Source organism: Marmota marmota, unplaced genomic scaffold (assembly GCF_001458135.2).
Source record: "Marmota marmota marmota unplaced genomic scaffold, marMar, whole genome shotgun sequence".
In the NCBI taxonomy this organism is placed as follows: Eukaryota; Metazoa; Chordata; class Mammalia; order Rodentia; family Sciuridae; genus Marmota; species Marmota marmota.
Window position 1 is genome coordinate 12563603 of NW_026000142.1, and position 12058 is coordinate 12575660.

The 12058-nt window shown below is 37.4% G+C and overlaps 1 protein-coding gene across 1 annotated transcript in view; it reads right to left on the reverse strand.

Annotated features, from left to right (window-relative positions):
* Positions 1–8342: 8342 nt before the first annotated feature.
* The window catches only part of Cttnbp2 (cortactin binding protein 2), a 71078-nt gene continuing 67362 nt past the window's right edge, over positions 8343–12058 (reverse strand). The window contains exon 20 of the mRNA XM_048786032.1: positions 8343–9272. Coding sequence (XP_048641989.1) covers positions 9033–9272 — 240 coding nt within the window. The 3' untranslated portion in view covers positions 8343–9032. The remainder of the gene's footprint in view (positions 9273–12058) is intronic.

Sequence of the window (12058 nt, forward strand, 5' to 3'; positions counted from 1 at the left end):
GTCTTGATTCCCAATTCAGTAAAACTACAGACTGGCAGAAGTCCACAAAGTTTTCTGCTACTTTAAAATTCTAATCTAGTGATTAAATTGGCTAGATATTTTGGTATTAAGAAGACATGGCTAATCTTGCTTTTCTTTGATGCAATCAATACCATTACTTTGACAGAAGTCAGCACTGTGTCCCACAGCAAGACAGCTAACTGTCTGGAGTCATGAGTGTGTCCTTTTGATACTGAGTGCACCTGCCAGGAGAGGCAGGTGAGGGCAAGGTTTATCATTTATTTTTGAGCTATCTTGAATGTTCACAAAAGTTTAAAATCATTTTTTTTGTTTGTTTTTATGGTGCTGGGGATTGAACCCAGGACTCAGTGTAGTGGCTTTTTGTTTTGTTTTACAAAATCAAGTTGATTGCAGCATGTTATTTATTCTTATGTTAACCTATGTAGTGTTAGAGAACAATGAATTCCTGGAAATAGGAACCCATGGGGGGGGGGGAGGGTAGAGATGAGATAGAATAATTAACCCTTTGATATCCTTAGAAAAAATAAAATTTATCCTCTCAAATCAGGAACTATGGCCTTGATGTGGGAAATGAATGGGTCCTGCTGAAAGATTAAGAAGATGGATTTGTCCCATGATGAGTAGGTCACGTGGGCTGTTGGGCTAGCTCAAGGTGATTGAGATGAGGTGGGAAAATGAGGCATTGGATGAGGGAAAGGATTCTTTATCTTGGAGTGGCAGAGGACTTTCCTTAACTGGAGATTCTTGCTTCTGGTGTTGAATGTTATTTTTTTTAAGTGTCTAATAAAAAGGCAAATATGAGTTCCCCCACAGATTGTGGAGACTTTGGTATCATTTCAAGATCAAGAATTCTGTTTATTGATTTTCCACCAAATCATTTATACTTCATCTGTTTGTGATTTTGACAATGCACGTTTTGGCTTTTGGCTTTGGTGTGATCTATCACTCCTCTGAGGTTTTATAGCAGCACCTCTTTAATTTAGGGCAGGGTTTCTCTTAGCTTGGACATGAATGGCAGATACTCTGGAAAGGTAAACATTTTCCCCAGTACAATGTAAGCACCATTCACATGAAATTCTATGTAAGTGATGTCTCCTAAGCATAAATACGTCAATGTCTCTTTAAAACAGATGATGCTGATTATACTACAATGTACAAATTGGCTATTCCCAGAGGGGAATATGGTTTGATTTGAAATACAAGGCAGATATTCATTTTTTTTATTATTAGTTGTTCAAAACATTACATAGCTCTTGACATATCATATTTCATACATTTGATTCAAGTGGGTTATGAACTCCCATTTTTACCCCGTATACAGATTGCAGAATCACATTGGTTATACATCCACGTTTTTACATACTGCCATACTAGTGTCTGCTGTATTCTGCTGTCTTTCCTATCCTCTACTATCCCCCCTCCCTTCCCCCCCTCCCATCTTCTCTCTCTACCCCATCTACTGTAATTCATTTCTCAAGGCAGACATTCAAATGACTATGTCTTTCCCCAAAGTGCTGTGTGATTCTGTGAATCTGGGCTTCATTTTTGAGAAAGCGAGAGAGGTGATGAAGTTCATCTGTCAAGGCAAGTAGGAGAAGGAATCAAACAATGATTCATCTTGGTAGCACAAATGCTCTAACAGATGGGGAAGTTGTTAGATGGGAGCTTAATAGGATGTAGGATTATTCTAAAAATTAAAAAAAAAATGCAAACCATAAGACTTCCGAGATTGACGTGACCTTCCAGACATGAATATTGTATAAAGGATTAGTTGGTACAGTAATGCTCAAGTACATTGGGTAAATATTAGGTTTAAAGGTGAAGATACTTAATGTATGATTATTTACAGGAGTAAGTAAGGCATATTTTAATATTTAGCACCTCAAAGGATGAGAAGGAAGATAGCATTGTGTTCACCCCCCAGTGGGACTTAGAACTTCTTATCAGATATCAAAACCGATGCTCGCACGCATGCACACACCCAAGAGGGTATGAAAAGATTTACTAAAGATTTATTTCTCATATAAGGTCATCTGGGGAAAGCAAACTAGGCTCCCAATCAAGGCTCAGAATGGACTGAGAGTGTAAGGAGGGCCAGCTGACTTGAGCTGTTATGGTGGTTTTCTGAGTTTTGGGCTGGATGTGGGGTTCTGGTCCTTCTGTGTGGGCTGGAGGAGGGGCGTCCCAGCCTTCATGTCAGACTGTGCAGATGTGGGTAAGGAGAAAGAAGTGACAGAGCTGTGTCTGGGATTTGGAGAAATGCAGAGCCCAAGGACAGAGGGGTCATTAGGAAGCATGGTCAAGGGTTAAGCTGCTACTAGGATACTGGCCAGTGGCTAGGGAAGAAGGCCATTCTCTGGATGTTTGGGAACCCCTGATGGATTAAATGTTTGGAAGTTATGCCTCACACTGCCCTCAGTGCCCATTTTGTTTCTTTGGCTTTTACCCTCCTATCATCCACCTACTCCACGTGATGACTCAGGTGTTCTGAAAGCCTGCACACAAGGCACCACCTGCTGTGGTGGTGGTGGTGATGGACACTCTTTCAGCTTCACTTGTGAGGAACTTGAACTCAACTTCCTGGTTAGGCCAAGACACCATCATTATATTGTTTATCAATCATCATCATCATCATTTTTATAGTTTATTGTCAATCATTTATTATAATACTAGTATATAGAAGTACGAAGTATTGGAGTCAAAAAGAAATGAGCAAGGCATGAATGGGCTTAGCCTTCAAGTAGTGAATAATTTACCACCTGTTTGGTTGATATACAACATTTGTAACTTTTCCTTCTTAATGTTCCTGGACTAGCTGGGTGAAATGTCCCTTCACCCAAACTCTAGTCTTCAGCCTGGTTGCCTTTTTTTTTTTCCCCTCTAGTCCACTATTTTATCTTTTGCCCCATCTTCTCCTGGGCTTGGTGCTCCCACTGCCTGTTCCAGCATGTTCTTTCACTGCTCCTTTCTCAGCAGTATGCAGCAGGGATGGCCCCTGGAGGAAGGGTCCTGCTCCCTGGACCATATCAGAGTCTTTCCTTCTAACTGAGAGATTCTAATTCTATTCCCTGAGCATTTGGGTAATAAAAAAAATTATCTGGACTGTTTGAGGTGCCTGATGAATTACAGAAGCAAAAATTTCTGGAGTTGAAAGTTTCATTTTATTCCAAATTAAAAGCCTAGGTCCAGGAAGGTCATGTCACATGATCAATGACAAAACAGAGTTTTATTATTTCAATTGCTGTGCTCTATTTACCATATCACAAACTACCACAATATCACGTATTAATAGGATGATTCAGAAATAAGGAAGAGAGGGATACTAGGGCAGGATCATTTCACCTCTCAGATTACACCACACAGTTGCTGCACGTTACACTAGTTCCTATTTCAATACTTACAAGGTCAATCTTGAAAATGCCAGGGTAAAGCAAATTGTCAGAAAGGTCTGAACAAACTGGTTTGACAGAACCAATTCATGCTGCTTTTGCTTAAAATGATTTTTAGTGAAAATATTATTATATTTGGGCTTAAACACCCTTTGAAAGATTTGTCAGGAAGAAAATAAAACATTGATGCTTTAGGCCCAATGACATGGAGACCTAGACATTAAACAAATGTGGTCAGTCTGTTTTCCTAAAAAGGCAAAAATTTAAAATCTCAAATTAATGGATAGTCAGCACAGAAACAAATTCAGCTCTAATCAGAGTGATTTGAATGTGTATGCTATTCCCAGATCAGAAGGCAAAGAAGATGCAGCAAAACTTCTGAATCAAAGGAGAAGTTGTGTTTACAGAGCATGTTGATTGCTTTAAAAAGTTGACTTGTATTTTGGCTAGAATTGCTTTAAATGTGTAGATTTAAGGATTTTCAAGAACAGACACTTTGTTATTAACTAAAGGCACCATTCTGCACAATAGTTCTCTTGAACTATTTTTTTCTATCTCATTGAAAACTTTAACACTTTGATTAATATTTTCCCAAACATGTCAGTCAACTCTCTCCTTCTGTATGTTTGCCTTTTTTTAGATTCTACATATAAGTATGATCATGTGGTATTTTTCTTTCTTTTTTTAAAGTTTAACTTAATATCCTCTAGGTTCATCCATATTGTCACAAATAATAGGGTTTACCTTAAAAAAAAACTGGACAGTACTCTATTGTGTATCTGTACCCCATTTTCTTTGCCTCTCCATTTGTTGCTGGACACTTAGGATGAATTCCTATCTTGGCTATTGTGGACAGTGCTGCAATGAGCATTGGAGGGCAGATGTCTCTTTAACAGTTTGATTTGGTTTGCTCTGGGTATGTACCCAGGATTGGAATTGATGGATCACATGGAAGCTGTAGTTTTAAAAAATTTTTGAGCATTCTCCATACTAAAATGCCTGTTCTAATTTATATTTCCTCCCACAGTGTGTGCGCCTTCACCAACACTTGTAATCATTTATCTTTTTGATAATAGCTATTCTAAAAGATCTGAGGTGATATCTCATTGTGAGTTTAAATTGCATTTCCTTGAGAATGAGTGGTATTGAGCATTTTTCCCATATACTTCAGTCTTAGTTTGAGAAGTGTCTATTCAGGTCATTTCCCCAATTGTTTTAAGTCAGGTTAATTGTTTTCCTGCTATTGAATTGAGTTTCTTATGTATTTTAGATAGTATCACATGGGTGGTATGTAAAAATTTTCTTCTAGTCTGAGTTAGCCCTTTACTCTGTTGATGGATTCCTTTTACTATGCAGAAAACTTTGAATTTTATATAATCCCATTTTGTCTATTTTTGCTTAAGAGCAATTTCCAGTACATCCCCCGCCTTCCTACATTTCTTAGTCCATTTCATTCTTCAGATACCATAGAAAATGTCAGGTCCTTAGAGATATATTCTGTCCAAAAGTAATTCTTCTTGCATGGTGTTAACAAGTTCTATCACATCACTGATTTCCTTTATAGGACATGCATAATGACATTTATCTCACTTTATTTGTATTTTCATTTACTCACTGTCTGACCCCAATAATCTCTAAGCTCTAAGATGGGAGGAGCCTGGTATATCTTAAGACTTTATTCCTGGATGCAGCACAATATTACATTAGTGAACAAATACTGAATTAGACCTGCAGAAATGCACTGATTTTCTTAAAATACATAACTGTCATGATATGTTTAGCTGATTCCCTAATGAAAGTGTCAGTATAAATAGGAGCAACTCTTAGAATTTGATTTTTTATTGTATTTTTCTTCTGGGGAGCAAAACAAATCCTCTAATTTTCCACATGTATACACAGAAGCCCAGATATGTTCAGTGTCAGGTTTGTAGCAGAGTTCTGAACTCCTGACTGGTGATATTTGCTACCTCATTATGAAAGAAAGTCCTGCTATGATATGTAACCACAGGTGACTTCTCAGTGGATTTTCTAGTCCTTTTACTCAACCCTCAACTGGCATCTTGGTCAATGATTAAAGATGTTCTTCACAGTCAAAACCAGACTAATAGGGTTGGGGTTGTGGCTCAGCGGTAGAGCGCTCGCCTCGCACGTGCGAGACCCTGGGTTCGATCCTCAGCACCACATACAAAAATAAACAAGTGAAATAGAGGTGTTGTGTCCAACTACAACTAAAAAATAAATATTAAAAAAAAAACCAAAAAAAAAAACCAGACTAATAAAGGTTATCTACTCACTAATATAATCCTTTGAAACCTATAGAATATTGGGGGAAAAATGATCCTACGGAGAATACAAAAAACATCACATAACTTCAGAAAGTGACTTTTCTATAAATGGGCCATTCTTGTTAAGAAAGGTGCCTAACTGAAAGTATGGCCAGGGCTATTCAGATGAATTTAATTCTCATTAAGCATTAACTGAATTTATATACTAACATTGGCTACTTTTAATCAACATTTATAAAGTTTTCTTATTAACATAAAAGTAATTATAAAATGTATTGGTCTACTTTGGAAGAGACTCATGTTTAAGCTGAAATAATATGAAAATGGAAATGGCTGATGTGTTTTACAGTTATTTTCAATTAGACATGTCTGTACCTTGTTTCATACACCCATAGCTTAATATGTGAGGATCATAATGTAGTTGTCAGTATTTATTTTTGAATTATTATAATTCAAAAAGATGTTGGAATCACAATGGTGATTTTTTTTTTTTTTAAATTTCTGCTCTACTCTTTATCCTTTCTACTAGCCGTGGGCTTAGTTTGCTTTTGTTTTTCTAGTTCCTTGAGGTAAAATGCTAGGTTGTTTTTCTGGATCTTTGTGATGTAGATATTCATGGCTATGAACTTCCCTCTTATAACTGTTTTTATTGCATCCATATTTGGGTATATTGTTTCTGTTTTTGTCTCAAGATTTTAATTTCCCTTTAAGTTTCATTGGCTCATTGATTGCTCAGGCCCAGGTTGTTTCATACCATTGTAGCTGGAAAAATATTTGATATGATTTTAATTTTTCTTACATTTGAGACTTGCTTTGTGGACTAATAATGATCCATTGTAGAGCGTGTCTTGTGTGAGCTGGGGAAGAACACATATTTTGTTGCTGTTGGGTGGAATGTTCTATACATCTGTTATGTCTGTCTAGCTTAAAGTGCAGTTTGTCTGATACTTCCTTGTTAATTTTCTGTCTGGAGAATCTGTCCGTTGTTGAAAGTGGAATATCAAAGAACTGCACTATTTACCATTCCTCTCCCATCAGATCTGCTAATATTTCCTTTATGTGGGATGCCACAATAATTTGAGCTCCTGATTTAATACTTATTTTATGAATGAATGAGGCCCCTAGCAATGCCTTACTGTACTGTCATCTAACACCATGGACAACCTGAAGGGTTATTGTGATCCTTATTTTACTAAGAAAACTGCATTAGGTTAAGTAGCTTGTTTCACTTCACAGGAGAGCTAATAAGTAAATGGCAGTGCTTACTTCCACATCAAGGCTGTTTGCCACAAAGACCAATTTGCTTGCCCCCAACGCAGCCCCACCCCAACACTAGGTTCTGTTATATGGTATTGACATTCAAAGACACTTGACTATGACAGTTACATCTTAAATGACATGGACATACATCCATACATTCACATAATGGGAACAAACTTAGGTTTTTACTTTTATTGACTGTGATATTTTGTATTGAATTTTTTAAAAATGCCAGTTATAACTCCTAAATTGATATAATGACCCCTTAGATTTCCACCTGTATTTTGAAAGCCCCTATTCCAATGCCCCTTTTGGACATTCTGCCATCTATCCAATTATAAAAATGGTACAGATTGAATTTTATTAAGAAGTCAAAGCAACATGGGTCAGTTACCACAGGTCATCTTAATAATGTATTCCAAATTTGATTTTGTTTTCTCCTTTGTTCCTTGAGTATGCTAACAGAATCCTTGTCTTTAGATAGGCTGATGAAATAAATATAATGCCCTAACTACTCAAATGAGATATAATCTAAATTTTGTCCTTAAGCAGGAGAAAAATACAGTGGGCCACTTAAATGTAGATATGTTGGTCTATGATTGAGTGTATTCAGATTGGTTCCCAGGATGTCTTTTTGTAGACACTAGAGAGTACCAGCTACTGCTAGGGTACCCAGAACTTGGGTCCAGCTCAAAGGAGTCATTGCATTCCAGTCTAAGCCTGTTTCCCAGTCTCCCTCCTTCCTACACCTGGGCCCTTGTTCTAGTCTTCCCTCCCTGCTGAACCCTTCTCTGTGCATGAGGTCAGAGCTGTGCACCTCCAGGGTTGGCCTGGTCAAGGTAAAGCCCAGAAAGAATGAAATGCAGTTTTGCCTTGATGAAAAGGTCTTCCCCTATTTCACCCCAAGTGACATCTTCACTACAGGTTTTCTTATTTGATGCTTGCAGATGTTTAACAGTATCAGTGCAGGTGTAAGTGCTTTAATATAAAAACCAATTCTGGCCCCAAAAGGGCTCTCAACAACAAGCAAATGTTTCTTAAATTAAAATTGTACTTTGTTGGTACCTATGGGGGGGGAGTTGTTTTATTGCTGGAGCTCCACTTAAGTGTTCGCTACATTCTTAATTCAACCAACACTTTCTAGTAAGGGTGAGTCTGTGAATAACTAATGAAATAACAGCACAGTGGAAGTTTTAAGAACATTCCTAAACTGAAAGTTAGTGAAATAGTTTTGCTGTATTTTCTATCTCTAATTCAATATTTTATTTTGTGTCAAAGCATCTTAACTGAGTTGAATAACTAATTTCATCAATAATTTTAGAAAATCACTTCTAGAAAATATCAATTTTAATATCAGTTGTGCTAATAGAAATAATACTTAAGAGGGGATTAACTCCAAATTAATTTATTGAAGTCTTTATGCAGGTATCTCTTATATCCACTTAGGTACAAAATTTTTTAAGAAAGATAACACTTTTATTGCATTATAGTTTCATATTTTACAGGAGTTATAATGCAAACTCATAAGCATAAATATATACATGATGCAACCAAATGGCAATGTAGCCAATAAAGTATTCAAAATGTAAAACTAGAATTTAACAGGCAAAATACTTAATATGGCTTGTAATGGAAAATAACTGCCTAGAAATGATTTGTTATTTATTGCCCCATTCTAGTCATTCTCCATCAAGTGAACATAAAATTATGATCTCCATTTAAAATGATACATATTATTTAAGCCAATGTTATACATATTTTGTAACATATGCAATGATTCCTTAAATATACATATGTACATATGTACAGAGAGCAATATACAGTACAGAGTTCTAATACCCCTGAACATCTTGATTAAAAAACTACTTGAAAAGTTGGCATAACTTCTTGATATTGAAGTTCAATCCTACAGAATTTTTAAAAAAAAGTTATAAATACATTCTTTACAAAAGATTGAATAGTGGTCCCGCACTCATACTTTATATTACAGTGTTTGAAGGTATTTACATCTTGTCCTTGGTGTTTGAGAGAAATATACAGGAGTTAATAGTGAGAATGTTGTAGGCAGGCCTATTGGTTAGGTTTTTCTACTTTGTTCGTGTTGGTGTGGGTTCCAATTCTCTTCTCTGGAATTGTTGTTGATTTCTAGTTGCCTTGTATTACTGCTGCTGCTGCTTTTTTTGGTGTTCTGGGAACACTGGGTGACTTTACTTCTAGGAACAGGAAGGAAAGATTTAACTCTTGAGACACCCGACTCGGTCTTTGATTTACTGTTGCTGCGTTCGGTAGTTTGATGGCTGCTGAGAGGACTGACCTCCTGCAAGAGAAGAGAAACCAAACACACTTATGTTACTGACTTAACGGTTGCCCTCATGCTCCTGTCTGAGCAAACATAGAAATTCTCTCCTGACACAGGTTTTCATGAAAAACTATACAAAATGTAACAGAAGCTGAATGATTCACTCCAGTAAACATGCTTAATTTTTATTAGGCCCTTCCTGGTGTCACCAAACTAACTACAGGGGTCAGTGAGACAAATGCTAATGACTCTAGGATCTCCTTACCAACAGGAACTTCAAAAACAATAAGCTATACTAGAACAATCAAGTACTTGTAGGCAGCTCCACAAATTATGTCACCTAGGGTCAGTCAACTTTTACATTTTTCAACAATACTTTAAAGCCTTCACTGAGATAAGTGTTGTTCTAGTTGCTGAACACCTAAGAGAAACCTACCTGCCTAATGGAGCTTATGTTCTGGAGAAGTAAGGGTCCTGCTCAGCAATTCTGTGACTAAGTGGCTCAAAACCTTCCATAAAGTCACATGTTATCATCCTTTCTAGAGTTTCAGAATCCTTATGAACACCAGGCCCATGTCTTCATTTTTCCCATGAGGAATCTGAGAGCTAGACTCACAAGATGATTCACCTACACTCTAAGAATGAGGAAGCTGGTACTTTCATCTGGGTGTTTTCCCCTACACTGCATTAAATTCTGCAAACAACACACGAGACCTACTAAGTGAACTGCTCTGTGTACTTGTGAAACAGCTAACGTTGATTACTTTCCCTCTTTGACAGTAACAATACAAACAAATGACAAGATGACTTGATTCAAAACCAGAACGTAACAGGGAAAAAGGATCAGCTGCTTTCTCCTGGATGTCCTAAGTTGGTGGTTCTCAGTGTTGGTCAAAACACTGGAATCATCTGGAGATTGACTGGTCTGATGCCCATAGATTCATATTGTTTGGGGTGTGGTGGCATGGACACATGGCTTACCAAAATCATCTACATGATTCTAATGTGCAAAGTTGAGAACCCTCCCTTGACTCCTCAGTGTTTTTGATCTCCACTGACCTATTGAATGAAGGCATTGTTCTTAGCCCTGTGTTCACCTCAGATTGTTGGTGATCTTTTATTTCTGCCCATCTGAATGTTTCAATTTTCATCATGTATAACTCCCATAATTCTGGCTCTCCTTTATGTTGTGAGCTTGAGAATGACATTTCTACCCATTAATCAACAAAATTCACCTATCTCCAGCTTGCATTTCAAATTCGCTAAAGCCAAATTTATATTTATTCTCAATCCCAACCATTTCTAAAGTCTTTCTTATTGGCTAAATATGCTGTTCTCTCAGTTTAACAAGAGACTTCAGTCTCCCCTCTTCCATTTAATCCTATATTGACAGAAAATTTTGGCTATGCTAACAGAAAACAAGTGGATGGCTTAATAAGAATTAACTTCAGAAGTCCTAAACATCTAGGCATGTCACTAATGGTCTTGATTCCAACCGCTTTCCTTCTACCTCCCCCTAGTAAAGTACACGTGATAGGCTTTATTAGGACATTAAATCACGGAAGTGAATACCGGTGCCAGATCCTTGGCTCTAGCTGATCTTCAATGGTAAGACAACTGTGCAACTCTAGGAAGGGTATGGATATGGGTCTAGGACATTTGTAGGGGAAGGGAAAGAAAGAAGTCCAGATTGCCAAACTGTGACTGAGGAAGGCGATGACTTTAGGACAAAAGTTCTCTCTGCAGAGAATCATGAAACATAAAATACCAAGAAGCACCCACAGCAGAGGAGACTCTGGCTGGGGTGCTGGGGCTAATCAGCCTCTGGAGGTGTGAGGATGGGATAGGAGGAGGTGTGAGGAGAATATAAGGCATCACTGGGCCACAGCAGTCTAAGTCGGGGAGATCAAATGCCTGACAGTGTCCTGTAGGAACGAGCAAAGTTACTGACACCCAAGTACAGCTTTCTGGGTCTTTTTCTCAAAGCTAATATCCACCACCAGCTCCTTCACATAGGAAAGTTAAGGGTGGTTAATGTTTCCTGAGCTCTAAAGTTCTTCATATTAAGCATATCAGGTTTCTCTCAATGTTGTTAAGCATATGAAACTCAAAGAAAAACTCCAATTTGAATAGAAGTGTACTACCCTAACATTTCAATTAGCCTTAAGGAGTGATTGTTAAATCAGAGCCATTCATTCCATTCAATACTGAACATCTGAAGTCAAGAAAATACCAAAATCTATCTAGATCATAAAATAGAGGGCAGGAAAACAGAGATTGATCTTTAAAGATGTACAGGACTGTAAAAAGGACAGACAGTGGAGAAGTGTATAGAAAGTTTCATGAAGGGGAGCTGGGATATAGCTTAGTGGTTCAATCTCCAGCACTGCTTAAAAAAAAAAAAAGTTATGTGCAGGTATATGAACACCTGTAAAGAGACATTTGGAAAGAAAGAAACGGGGGTGTAAAATGAGGATGACAGATCAGAACTATATTTTAGAGTAGTGGCTTGTAGCCCTGACTTTAAAACGCGCAGTGTCCAGGCCCCATCTCAGACAGTTACATCAGAACCTCTAGGGGGCAGCATGCGGGCACTGGGGACGAAGGGAAAAGAAAACTTCAAGTGGATTTTATCCTGAAAGGTGAGAATTTTTGCTTTAAGGAGATTAGTTTAAATAATTAAATCAGCAATAGCAAGAAAAATTACTAATAAATGTTTTATGTAAATGTAATTTTAACTAAGGGCGGCTGGTTATCATGACTCTCAATTAATAAACCCAATTACAGCTCTTTACTGTTAGAGT